General features: G+C 42.7%; 1 protein-coding gene across 6 annotated transcripts in view; it reads left to right on the top strand.

The window, feature by feature from the left end:
* Window positions 1-13,227, top strand: part of AUTS2 (activator of transcription and developmental regulator AUTS2) — a 768,033-nt gene that overhangs the window by 350,452 nt on the left and 404,354 nt on the right. For all 6 annotated transcript variants that reach the window (XM_066202165.1, XM_066202162.1, XM_066202163.1 and 3 more), the window contains one exon: window positions 3,624-3,659. In XM_066202165.1, the coding sequence (XP_066058262.1) occupies window positions 3,624-3,659 (36 nt within the window). The remainder of the gene's footprint in view (window positions 1-3,623; window positions 3,660-13,227) is intronic.

Genomic DNA, 13,227 nt, shown 5'->3' with positions numbered 1-13,227 from the left:
GGCTTCGAGGGTGGGGATGTGTGTGTTTGTGTGGCTGAGGTTGGGTGCTTAAATGCTTTGTTGCATTATGTTAATTCCTCGGCAGTGCAATCAAATTCATGTCGTAATTAAAGCTGTCAGTTGGAAGGCAAGCCAATCGCCAAGAAAACACAGCATAACAAATGAAGTGAAATGATTCTGCGTGTAGCTATACAATGCTTCGCCAGGCATGAAATTAAATAAGTAATTTGATGTTGACATCAGAAATTGAAATGATACCCACTGTTCCTTCATTCAGTCAGACCTGCATAAACAATAGCCAGAACAAATATGTACAACACAGTCTTTCTCCCCACCCAGCTCCCCAAGTAATGCACAATATATATGCAAAATGGGTATAACTGTGCCTTCCAAGACCTCAAGGATGTAATTTTCTTTGGTACACAATAAACTAATGCTTACACGAGGGTTACTACATTTTTTGCTTCTGGGCCAAAGTTCTTCTCTTTAAGAAAGGATGGAAACAAAAAAACCAAAACAAAACAAAAAACAAAACAAAACAAAAACCAAACCAAACAAAAAACCAAAAACCTACCAACCAAAAAATAAACAAACAAAAAACAAACAAACAAAAATGAAAAAAGCCCAGAACCCTGTCAATTTTAAACAAGTGTGTTTTGCTGATGGGCTCCTGGTGCAGGCTTCTGCTGGTGGTTGTGTGAATATCAAACAGTGTTTCTAATGTCCTATTTTGCGAAGGGTTTCGGAAAGTGAAACCATTACCTCTATTATAGGCACACTTAATGTAAGAGCTATAGAGCCAGCCAGTGCAGGATCACGACTCAGCATGGCCTTGTAAAGATGCTTGTACAGTCAAGGCTGGGCACTGGGTAGTGGGATCCTTTCGCTATTGGGAGTTACCCAAAAGGTGAGAAGTCGTCTCCTTGCTTCAGCCTCTGTGCTCTGTCAACACACGGTTCACAACACAGCTGACAGTCATCCATGCATGTGCAACACAGTCTTTCATACTTCAATTAAATGGAGTTTGCAAACTGTACTCTCCATATGCAGCATGCAATGTGTGAAGGGCTATATTTCCATCCAGCAAACTCAAGTTCCCTGAAAAAGCACAGTTGTTCAGTGAAAGTCATTTGACTGCTATGTTTCAACTGTCCTCCCATAGCCATTGCAGCATTGCTTTTGAAGGAATGGAAATATTCAGTGGGAAATATTTTGTTTGCTTATTCTTTTTTTTTTCTTCCTCTTTATTGTTTTGTTTTGATACTCTATCCTTCCAAAACTTGGAATAAAAAGCAGACAAAAAAATTACACACAGATGCAGAATGCAAACTTTGACGCTTTCAGCCAGTAAAGTTAAGTTTAAAAAAAACTGTGAGTGAAAGAGTGGGACTCACTTGGCATCTGTACAGAGCTGAAACAAAAGTGGCTGTGATGGTTGCACATGTACTCGTGGGTAGATCTCCAGCCTAAATGAAAGGAATTTCGATGGCATGAGGCAGAGAGCAGGATGAGTGAAGAGGAAGGCAGTGTTGGACACTGAGCAGGGTGTGCTGCACGGTGCTCTGTGCCAGGGCTGCAGAGCTGCAGGGCCGCAGGGGCTCCCAGGGACGCCCAAAATCACAAGCCTAACAATATTAAGATGATAAAAAGCTGATAACCTTTAATGAAAGTCCTCCAGGTGCAAGTATGGCAAAATGCCCGTGATACAGGACTTCAACAATTTTATAAGTTTAACAAATTAGCATGCTTTACAGAAACTATCCAATTAGAAGAGCAGTTAATTAAGTAATCCTCCCTTTTGGTTCAGCCCTCCACTGAAGCCCCCCTTGCCCCCCCAGCTTCTCCTCCACATTTATTATGTCTACGGTATATGGGAAAAATAAAACATCCTTTGTTCACTGTAGAGGCAAGACTTAAAAAGAGTCCAGGAAGGTGAGCTTACTGTTCTAAAATCCGAGAGAGAGGGCAGGAAAAGGACTAGAGTTAGTTAAGGAGCTATGTAACCATGTAATAGTAGTCTGCAGAGTTAAGAATCTATGAAAAATGTATAAAAAGCAAAAATCCTTTTGGCATCTCCAAAGCAGGGCCCATGTGGGCTGTGCCGGGTCAGTGCAGCATTGGGCATTCACAGGGACAGGGGGAAGCAGGGCTGTGGGACCAGGGGGGTCTCCTGTGGGTGACAGTGCCACAGCAGCAGGAGTGGGGACAGGGGCACTTTGGGATGTCTGTGTTTGTGTGGAGTTCCTTCACCTGCTGATAGCCAGAGCTGTGCCCTGCAGATCTGCAGTTCAGGGCCCTGTCTGCCAACGGGGAGGGAGTGACAAAAGTTCTGTGTCTTCCCAGTGGACGAAGTGACAAAAGTTCTGTGTCTTCCCAGTGGTGTGGCCGGGCTGCTGGGGCCCCTCTGCAGTTGTGGGTGTCCCCGAGCTGTGTCACCGGTGACAGCGAGGCTGTGCTGAGGAGCAGAGGTGGGAACTGAGCTCCAGGAGCGTCACACAGCTTGTCTGCACGGCCCCGTGCTCACCAGAGAATGCTCCTCTGCTTTTTGGGCTGTGTCCATGGGCTCTGGAGGCCGGAGCTGCTCCCCTCTGATGGAACAGCCTGACCTGGATTAGCACCGGGATGTTTCGGGCTGCCCCCCGTCTCTGAGAGAACCTGCTGTGTAATCCCCATTGCTCAGATGAAAAACTAATGAAACAAAACCCTTTATCTCCTTAATTCCTGTGAATATAGAGGAGGCGATCGTGTCCCACTTAAACGGAATTTCATGATGCCTTTTTTTTTTTAATTTAAAGCATTTAAACAAATTGATTGTTTTCCGTGGGAGCAATATTAGTTTTAATTATTTTTATAGGTTTGAGTTTTGAAATCTATTTCACACTGTAGGTATTTGCTGATTGCTTTTGTTGTTGTTGTTGTTTCTGAATCCTTGGTTTGTCAAACAATGTGGACATCCAAATGGGAAATTGTAGAGATTGCATTCTCCGGAAAATGGTACATTGACTAAAGCAGCTTCTCTGTGCCCACGCATTCTTTACATTTCAGACTACTAATTATGTTTACAAAATGTCTCATTTTAGAAAAGCACTATGTGTGTACTAACCAGGGCCTTTCGGGAATAAATTGGCAAACAGGTCATACACTGAAAAAGTCATCCAAACCCACCGGGCTTTTTGTTTTGAAGTCAGGGTACTTTTTTTTTCCCTTTCTCCCCCTCCCGCCTGCCCCTTTGTGGCCACGAAGCTGAGGAGCTGGAGTCCAGGGCATTGAATGTCAGCATGTCAGGGAGGCTGGTTGATGAGTGTCTGTTTAGTCTCAGTGCAGGGCGAAATGCCATCATTAATTCATTACCCAGCTGCCTGTCAAATAAATTGGCAATTACGTCCACCGCAGAAGCTTGGAATTCAGTAAATAGCACGTTACCATCTCCGAGTCGTTGAGAGATGTAAAGGGAAAAATTAAGCAACAGCGTGTTTGTTTCAGTAGCAGATGACAAGGGGCAGGACGTCGGTGCTGTGATGTGGTGATGAAAAGCTTGGAGAGGGCTGGTAATGAGCTGTGTGGATTGGAACGTGTTAAAAACCGTCACTGACTTCCCACTTTGTCTTTGTGTTTTATTGCAGAGCTCAGCTCCTTCCAGCTTGGGGACAGGCTACTTTGTAAGTGTATCTCCACTTTCACACGTGTGCCTCTGAGCAGCAGAGTGTTCCTCAGACAAAACGCCTTGCACGCAGGGCAGGGGCACAGGGACATCCCACCAACCCCACTCTGCCCAATAGCTGAAGGCACCCTTCTTATTTCTTCCTGCACAAATGCACTGCAAGCAATATTCCCAACATGGTGGGCCGTGTTTTCTTGAACTAATCAGGTGACATATTAATTACTGCATCATTTTTAACAACACTTAATTTGCACAGTTAGAGAAAATAAAACGAGCCATGGTCTCACCAGCTCTGTAATGGGAGATGGTGGGGTCTTGATTCCCCCTTGCACCAGTTCTTGTTGATTCACAGATTTTAAGGAGCCCATTATAATGTCTTGTCTCATCTCCTGTGTACCACAGCCCAGAGAACACGGCACAGTGATTTCTACCTGTTGCTTAAAAGCCCATGGCTCGTGGACACTCTTGGAAAACACAGAAGTTATATTTGTGCTAGATTTACAATTTATGTCCTGAGAAGCAGATCAGGCCCCAGCTGGTTTGAAAATTGATCAGGTTTTTTGGGGCTTGTGATTTATTTGCATGCACCTGTATTGATTTAACAGTCTATATTCAAACCTTTCTGTTCATTCCCACATTCATCAGGATACCTTTTACTTGCACGGATAAGTTTGGGAGTAAAAAAAAATGTTTTCCAGTCAATCCAATGTACTGCTTATTTTCTTCCAAGATTTATATTTAAATTGCTCATATCCTGTTTCTCTTGTAATTTATGCTGTATTCTCCAAGCACATCTTTTCTGCCTTTATAATGACTGTAGGAGAAGCAGAGCATTGTGTATGTCCAAAACCAGGTGGGTAAAATGCAGCAGGCCTTGTCCCATAGCACTGCTCTGTGAAGTTATCAATAGAATCAAATCCTGCTTCTATTTTCTCAGTGATCTCTGGGGAAAAGGAAACTCTGTGGTATTCAATTACAGGACGGAAAAACTTCGTTGCACTCCTGTCACATTCCCAGAGAGTAATTTTCTTCTATTAGTTCATGGTGAATTTAGTCTTTTGTCACAGAGGTCTGTGATCCTGTAAGAAAGTTAGGGGATTAAATTGTGTACGTGTGGTCTCACAAAAAGTACACAAAAATGTCCTAATACCTGGAGAAATGCTGTGTCCTGCTGGATTTACATTGGACTTCTGCACACACAGAACGTTCACGCTGCTGGTGGTGAGGTATGGAAAGAGCATCCTCAAGTGAAAAAGTTTTGTGGTAGTTGTTCTAATTATGTCAAGGCCCAGGTCAGTGTAAGGTAAGTTGTGAAACAGAAAAATGAGCTGGTTTCCTTTTTTCATCACTTGCCCTGGGTTGTGTCATATGTATTTTTAAGAGGGAAGGGGTGAAGGAAAAATGATATCGAATGGCTCAACGTTTGTTTAGAATTTAAACTAAACCTCGAACGTCTTTCCATAGTTCAGAACGAATTGCTTCCCTTTGCCTGGGAAAATCCCAATCATACAGAGGTCTATGGACACGCTCTGGGATGGGACAGGTATATTATGGGCTGGAGGGCTGTGCATAGATAAATCAGCCTTGTTCTCCTTGCAGCAAGAGCTGAATATGCACGCTTTGAGAGCGGTGCTCAGCTTCTTCTCTAGGCAGCAGAGGTAACAGAAGAGAAGCCATCTGCTGTTCCCTGCACCATACTGTCTGTGGGTTGGTCCACTAAAGTGAAAATCTGGAAGGTGTCAGCATCCCCTATGCTCCAAGGGAAAGCTTGAAAGTTTCCAGCTCTCCTGAGCAAGGGATTTAGTAACAAGAAGCAGCCTGACGTCTTCTAGGGCCGATGGATTGGCACCTTAAATCATTCCAATTTGGGTCTGTGTAGGTGGGGGAGACATCCCTTGTTGGTGCCATTAATATATTTAACTGAGCTGTTTCTTTTCTACAGTCACAGTATTAAGAGTCTAACTTTCTTTTTTACGTTCCTCATGCCAAATAGGTAGAAAATGTCCTTCAGTTTCTATCTTAAAGTTGTTTTTACACTCACACAAGTCTTGGATGAAACACGAAGGGTTTTTTCCTCCCTTTTCACTCTGAAAAATTGTTTTTGGGATTATCTTGCTTGTTGTTTTAAAAAAGCCCATACTCTTATTAACTTACATGGGGCAAATAAAACCCAGATGTGTTTTGTGGGACCAGACAATGCGAAAAATGCTCCAGAATGCTCCAATTAACATGTGTTTCTGATCAATGTAATTATTGTATTATCAAAGTGCAAAGGAATATGCACTTGAATTGACTTCTTTTTTCCAAAGCCCTTAACTAGAAAAGACTGTTAGTTTTTGTGTTTGGTGTTAACCCAGAACATCAAAACAGGGGTCATTGGTCTCGAGTACAGTGAAAATAACTTCGAGTTTAATAGATAATAATAAAGCTTTGGCCCTTGGGTATGATTTGGTGCACATTGTACATTGGACTATGAAATTTTCTGTACTGCAGCTCACCAGAGGGACCAGAGGAACCAGGTAGGTGAAAATGGACTGAAGGATATCTCCTGCAGAGGGAAGCAGGTTTTATTGAGAAAGGAGTGAACACTGAGGTATGGATTCAGTGGCACATGTTTGCTTTCTAAATCAGGTACTGATGGAATCTTCATTTGTTCAGGCCATGGTGCCTAGCATAGAGATAATCCGTGTCCAGCTTGGAGTCCCCTTTGAGGACCCTGCTTGTGCCAGGCACTCAGGGTTGAGGGGTGATGGGTCATGCGTCTGCAATGTTTGTGGATGCTGTGCCTGCTACAGCAAAGCTAAAATGACTTTTAGATCCTGTTACTCTATAGTCTCTGGAGATCACGGAGTCTTTAAGGAAACATTTATAAGGCTGACACTTCCCAGTAACACAAAATCGTTCCTCTAATATCTCTGTGATAGCTCCATCCTAGTAATTCATTATGCAATTTCAGTAGTAGGGGTGAAGGCTGGAATCTTACCTGGTTCCAAACTGTAAGCAGATCAGATTCTGAATGGCAGAGCTGGAGACTGAGCTGTTCTGTTCTTCTTGCATCTATGTAATGTTCCTGGAAAAGCAATTTCCTGGGAGAGCATTCCCACAGCCTGCTTTGGCAGTGGAGAGGGTTGGGGATCTCCATCAGGGGATTCAGCCTAACCCACACCCGGCTGGGGTGATACAACTGCCCTTGCTTAAACAAACTTTGTAATGAGCTGCCTTCAGAAAAACGGGACCAACCAGCGTGAGTGGCCACTGAAGGTGCAACACAATGGTGCAGAGTTGTTGAGGAGCTCTAAATACACCTTCAAGTCTGGACTTCAGCTGGGAACAACTCTCTTCTACTCCAGCAGGTGTTGGTATGCTGTGTAGATTCTGTTTAAAAGACAATTTTGTTGGAGTTTGTTTCACTTATCCTAGTGCTCCTTTCCCATCCTTTTTGCATGTTAATAAACCAGTAGTCAGAAAAGAAGAGGTAGACATCATTCTAATTCTCCTGGAAGCCTTTTGTGCCGGCCTGACTTTACTGCTTCCTGTGGGATCAGACCAGTCTGCAGTTGGTGCATGTGAAAAAAAATGTGGGCATGCTGTTAATATTGGTGCACCCTAAGAAATCATAGCTTAATACTTCCTGGAAGATCTCACAGTTGTCTTTGATATTTTTGCATTGCAAATTGTCATTGTCTCTCATCAAAGACAGATTATAAAGGTAGATTACATCTCATCAAGATGTCAGATCAGATAATTGGAAAGTAGTTAGAATTTTAGCAAAAAAATCACCATCTCTTCAACTTTAAAAGGAAAGCTGTTTGAATTATGGGAGTTTTTAACATTGTCCAGCTGTCTTGAGATTTCCGAAGTTTGAGATGTTTTCGAATACAATTGGAATTTGTATAACAGTAAAGCTTTTTCTCTTACCTGGCTTTGAAGAATGGCTTTTGCTCATTTCTGTATCTTGCACCCAGCCAAATTCCTGTTAAAGCAGATAGTGGTTCATTGTTTTGCAACACAAAACAGAGCAGAAATCAAAACTTAAATGACTGACTCTTTTGCTTCTAAACCACAACCCCGATTCCCAAGATTGTCAGGTTCCTTGGCAATTGTACAGTTTCTCTGCTTTTGGCAACTTATTTCTATTTCTGTACATGTCTACTTCTTGAGTCTTTGTTCCAGTTTCTGAGTGTTCTCTGTTCCTCTTTCAATGGTTTGTTTGTGGGGGTTTTTTTTTTGTTTGGTTGGTTTATTTGAGGTTTTTTTGGGTTGTTTTTTTTTTGGGTTGCAGGTTTGTGTTATTTCCTTTTCCTCCAAATGCAGAGAGTTTGTGAATTTTTCAGAGCTTGGTAGATTTGGTAATAAGCTGGTGATGGAAATAACATTGGGAAGGCAGAAGGCTCCCTGTGACCCTTCTTTTCCAAATAGTGCTCTTGCTACACCTTGAAAAGAAAAATAAAAAAAGAGAGAAAGAAAAGCTAAAACTGTGCTTAGCACATGGGCTGGTGACTCAGACAAACATAAATTGTGAGTTTATTCCCCGAGGCTGTGGCTAATCAGTTGTGCTATCCAATTTGGCCCTGAGTGGGTTGGGTTCAGCAGATGTTCGCGCAGTTGCCGCGCGCCACTGGGACGTGCTGGGTTGTGCAATGTTGCATTACATTACTCAGAGCTCTAAAAACCCATCCCAGGGGGAATGAGGGGAGCACCAGTGGTGTTTAGTATGGATAAGAAGGAAAACCAGTCTTTGGCCTCGATCAGGCCAGCTCTTTCTCTGTGCACTGGGAGGGATTTTCACCCGAGACATCATCTTGCAAGAAGAAATGTGGAATTGGTTACAGCAGCACATTCCCTGCTCTCAGAGAGCCCTTCAAAGAGCAGATTTTCCCTCGTTGCCTGGTCCATGTGTTTTGGCAGTGATCCTGAGGAGCTGAGCTTTGTTCCTTGAGGTGGTCAGGTTTGGTGACCCCTGGGTGAGAGGGTGTGAAGAGGCTCCACTCCAGTGAAGTGCAGTTGCACCCAGCGGCTTCCACAGGAGAGAACGGATTAGATCAAAAGCATTGTTTGAAAGGGGTTCAGTAAATCCAACCTGCTAAAGCTGCAGAGGGGATGTAGTGCTTTACTCCACATCATGTGCACAGTGGTGTTGGTAAATAAAAAAACCTGTTCTTCTTGCAAGTAGCTTAAGCTTTTAAATGTATTTTGCTGATGTAAGAGTGTGTGTCCCTCTGAAATACCCTGAGGTCCACAGAGGCACTGCAGGGTGGCTGTTGGGATGGCACCACACCATAAACTGTCATGTCCCCTGTGAATAGAGTTGGAAAGAGGATCCTTGTTATCCTCTCTTTGGCACTATAAATCATTGTTAACGAATCCTAATTTGCTTAGTAGGGTAATGAATGATCTCCAATTTTCTCACAGTAATTAGTTTTACCAACTATTATTGTGAAGGGTATATTGAAATCCATTTTAACTTCACTTTAAATTCTCCATGTGCCCATTCTTTGCAGAAGTGAAGCTGACAACAGAGGTTATGAATCTTCTGATGGTAAATTCAGATTGGAGCAAAGTGGACAAGATCCCCAGTAGAAATCTCTCTGTGGGTTGTAATTACTCATTAGTGTTTGCAGCCCTCAGTGGAGTAGGTTTGGTGTGGTGCAGAGAGACCAGGAAACCTGGTGTTTCTTCATCTCAAATCTTTTAGGTGTTCTCTTTTGTTTTCCGGGAGCCATTAAAAATGCAGTTTATTCTAACTGCTGCTGTAAGGGAGGCATCATCATTGCCAACTAAATACATTGCATGTAATAAAGTCTACCCCAGGTCTATTAATTTTAGCATTTATAAACTGTAGTGCTGTTCCTAGGGAGAACTGAGACTCGTTAAAGAGTTTGCTAACAACATGACCAGCAAAGCAAGAAGAGCGAGAGCATCTGCATTTCCAGCATCCTGCTCATCACAATAAGAACACTTGGAGCAAAACAACAGGTTTTGGTGAAGAGAGCTGTGTATTTCACATATTACCAACTCAGTATTTGGGGGAAGATTAGGCAAGCAGAATAAATGACCTGGGCTGGAATTTGGTCAGGATAGGTCTCTCCTCAGATAATTTGAACAGAGGTGGTGAAGGTCAGAGTTGTTCTCACAGCCCTTCAGGGTGGTATTTCCTCAAACACTGTAGAATCCTGCCCTAATGCATGCTCATGCTTTTTGAATAAAGTGCTTTGAATTTAAGATATTAATCCATACAGTTCTTGGGACTGTGTTGTCCAAATCTTATAGAAGGAGGGCAGGGCACCACAGCAGTTTCTTACCCACCCAAACAGAACTGAGACCAGATTTCAGAACTTCAGGTCGTTCTGGTTTGTCCCCTCATTGCTGAAACACAGATTTCCCCCCTCTGTCTGAACAATGAAATTTCTACAATAACTTTATAATAATTTCTTTAGGACAGTCCCCAGATACTTTAGTGATTCAGGGGGTGACATCCCCAAGGAGTTGTCCCTGAGGACTGAGCAGAGTGTGCTGACCTGGGCCTTCCCCCTCCTTGCCCAAGGCCACTCCTGCTGGAGTTCTCAGAACTGAGCACTTCTGTGCTTTCTCTAATGGCTTTGCCTTAGTTTTGCATTTCTGTGTCTTTCCTGTGTATTTTTGTTTGGTTTTTATGGGATTTTTTTTGTTTGTTTTTTTGTGTGTGTGGTTTTTTTGTTTGTTTGTTAATTTTTTTTTTTTAATTTTTAATTTCTGGAATGATGTTACATTTACTGCTCTTGCCTTTCTTCAGCATGTGCTTCCAGCTTGTTGGTCACTTTTCCTCTTGCTTCTGTGCATGGTTCCTCACTTGCCTTGTTGGAACCATCTTCTCCCCAAGATTTACAAGTGTGATGAATGGAGATGTCATTAAAAAAATAAGGGAAAAAGGAAATAAGATGTTATGTATTTGGAGAAGTGATACGAAACTCTCCATTATTTGCCAGAAGGGTCTCCCTCTCCTGGAACCAGTAGGAAGGGGAGTGCTGGAAGTCGCACTTCTTTTGTGTGCCAGAAAACTTCATTTACAGTTTAAAACCCTGGAGGCATTCTTGGTTCATATTTTTTGTGGTATTTCAGGTGAACTTGCTTAATCATTTTTATCCAGCAGTAACAGACTTAGAAAAATTAAGACATAACCACTTATAGGCAAGTGTTTAATTTAATAATTGCTTCTTCTGGACAATGTAAGATTTCTATAAGTAACAGAAAGACTTGAGATTTGCTGTCAGTCTGTTTGGTCTCGAATGGCCCATGTTACTGTGGCTCATGTTTTGCTCATCAACTCCTGCAAAGCGAAAGGATTCCTTTTTGTGTTTCCCCTCTCTCTGTTTCCAGCAACACGTGACACAAATTGCAGATGTGAACCTGAATAATAAAGGATTGCTTCACTGATTGCTAAACATGCATTATGGTGCTTTTAAACTCATTTCAGGTCATCCTACTGCAAATTAGTTTGATTGCAGGCAGTTAAGCTGTCATATCCAGAGCCTCCATCTTCCGAGGGTCTCAGATCTGTATCATTACAAGAGAACGCTCAGTAGCATTGTATGTTTAATATTTTGGAGGAAAGATAGTGTTGAGCCTCTGGAGGAGGTTCTGTATGGTTTCATGCAAAGGAAAGGGCTGTGCAATCCCTCGCTGGAGTGCTGCAGTGAGTTCTGGGTTTGTGCCATGTGTAAAGGAGGCTGACCACGTTCTGCACTGGGAGGGTTCTGGCTTCTTTTTCTCTGCCAGGGTCGGGTTTAATACACGGGAGTCACAGTTTGTGTTTGGACCTGGATGTTTATTAATTCTTACCTATTTACAGACTCAAGAGCTGTGAGCTCTAACTGGCAAGTCAGAGAAATGAGGTAAAATGGAGCACCTCTAACACTTTCTAAAGTTATTTAAGCACTAATCACCCAACAACGCGGTGACACCTCTATTATTTGTATTTCTGACCCAATAATGACCACCCAAGGCCCACAGTGTGGACCTTTTTCACCTAATTACAGAAAACCACCCAAGCCCATGAAGAAGAAGGAAGAAGGTGGTGAAGAAGAAGGACTCAGACAATGCCCAAAGTCCTCCATATTGCTTCACATATACTACTATACACCAAAAGCCCAAATTCCCAGTTTCCAGAATTCCAGCACTGTGTGACACAAGAGCCGGTTTGCTCTTGTTTGTGATGTTTTGGAACTTGGTGGAATTCATAGCCCAGTGGAAAGAGTGACACTGGACTGTTCCTGTTGCAAATTATCTCATGGCATTATTGTTTGCGGTGAGGTTTTGCTCAGTAAAATATAAATTAACTTTTTTGACTGTGTGCCGTTAACAGGAGAACCTTTCAAGATCTCTGCGTGGTGTAACACAAGAGTTTATAGACCAGCACATGCCAAAAGGGGTTATGGCAAAAAGCATTGTGGTGGAAAGGAGGTGAAAGGCTGAAATGTGGTGATTTCCCTGGAAAGGGGCTGTGTGGTGCCTCTTTGGGTGAGCCCTGTGTGGGGAGGGAGTGAAGCTCATCCTGAGCCCAGTGTGGGAGCCCTGTGCCAGCCTGGGCTGCCTTGCAGAGGAGAAATACAGAGCTGCTCTGTAAACCTGGTGACCTTGGAAAGCACCGGTGCAGTCATTGGACTGGCTGATAGGATTACTGTGGAGAAAGAGAATGCAGAAGCCTCTAAGGAACCAGGAGGGTGCAGCATGGATGGATGGATGATGAGAAGAAATTATTCTGATGGCAGTTTCCAGAAGCTTTTCATTTTGCCATTTTCTGAGAAATATAATCTCTCTCTCTCTTAAATTTTGGAAGAATACATTTATAAATTTAGGCTGCATCATACTGTTTGTTGTTTTAAAAACAATAGGTCTTGTTCTTCTTGGAAAATTCACAAGTAAGGAAATACTGAGAGAGTTAAGTCAGGAGGAAAACACTGCTGTAATACTGCAGGCACTCAGCTCTGAAACTTGCCCAAAGTATGACTTGTTCCTATGCGAATGAGTGGTGCTGAGGTGAATATTGGGTTATTCTTCTTTTGAAGGTGAATATTGGGTTATTCTTTTGAGTCCCTTGGAGGGATGGTAGGCTTGTACCTGAAGCAGAGAACACATCTCCTGATTGCAAGAATTAAGGCTGAATTTCAGAGAAAAGAGTCCAATCCCCTTTCTCAGTCTTTTATGTCAGAACTCAAAATTGCTGTCTGATAAAATGTAGGACACCAGATTGAATTACTTCATTGAACCACTGCTGTCCCCTGTTAATGGTAATTGCACGGATATAGCGGTCTTTCTTGGCAACATCTCAGATATTTACCTCCCACTGTTTTTCAATTCAAACCTTTGATGAAAATATTCCCAGTACTTCTTTAAAGCAGACACCCAACTGTCTTTCTTGACAAAGGCAAGGTCTTTAAATCAGATCCTGACAATTTGTGACACAGCAGTCTATCTAAATCACCTTTTACCTATGTCTCTGTGTCATTTCCTGGAAAAAAAAATGTCCATCAGAGGAAGGTTGCTGAGGGCTTGGTGCTCAGCGAGTCTGTGCGTGTGGCAGCACCGAG

This window comes from Chamaea fasciata, unplaced genomic scaffold (genome assembly GCF_029207755.1).
Source record: "Chamaea fasciata isolate MVZ Bird 193981 ecotype frontalis unplaced genomic scaffold, bChaFas1.0.hap1 SCAF_21, whole genome shotgun sequence".
Taxonomy (NCBI): domain Eukaryota; kingdom Metazoa; phylum Chordata; class Aves; order Passeriformes; family Sylviidae; genus Chamaea; species Chamaea fasciata.
The sequence above is the reverse complement of the archived record's forward strand: the minus strand, read 5'-3'. Positions and strand labels throughout refer to the sequence as shown.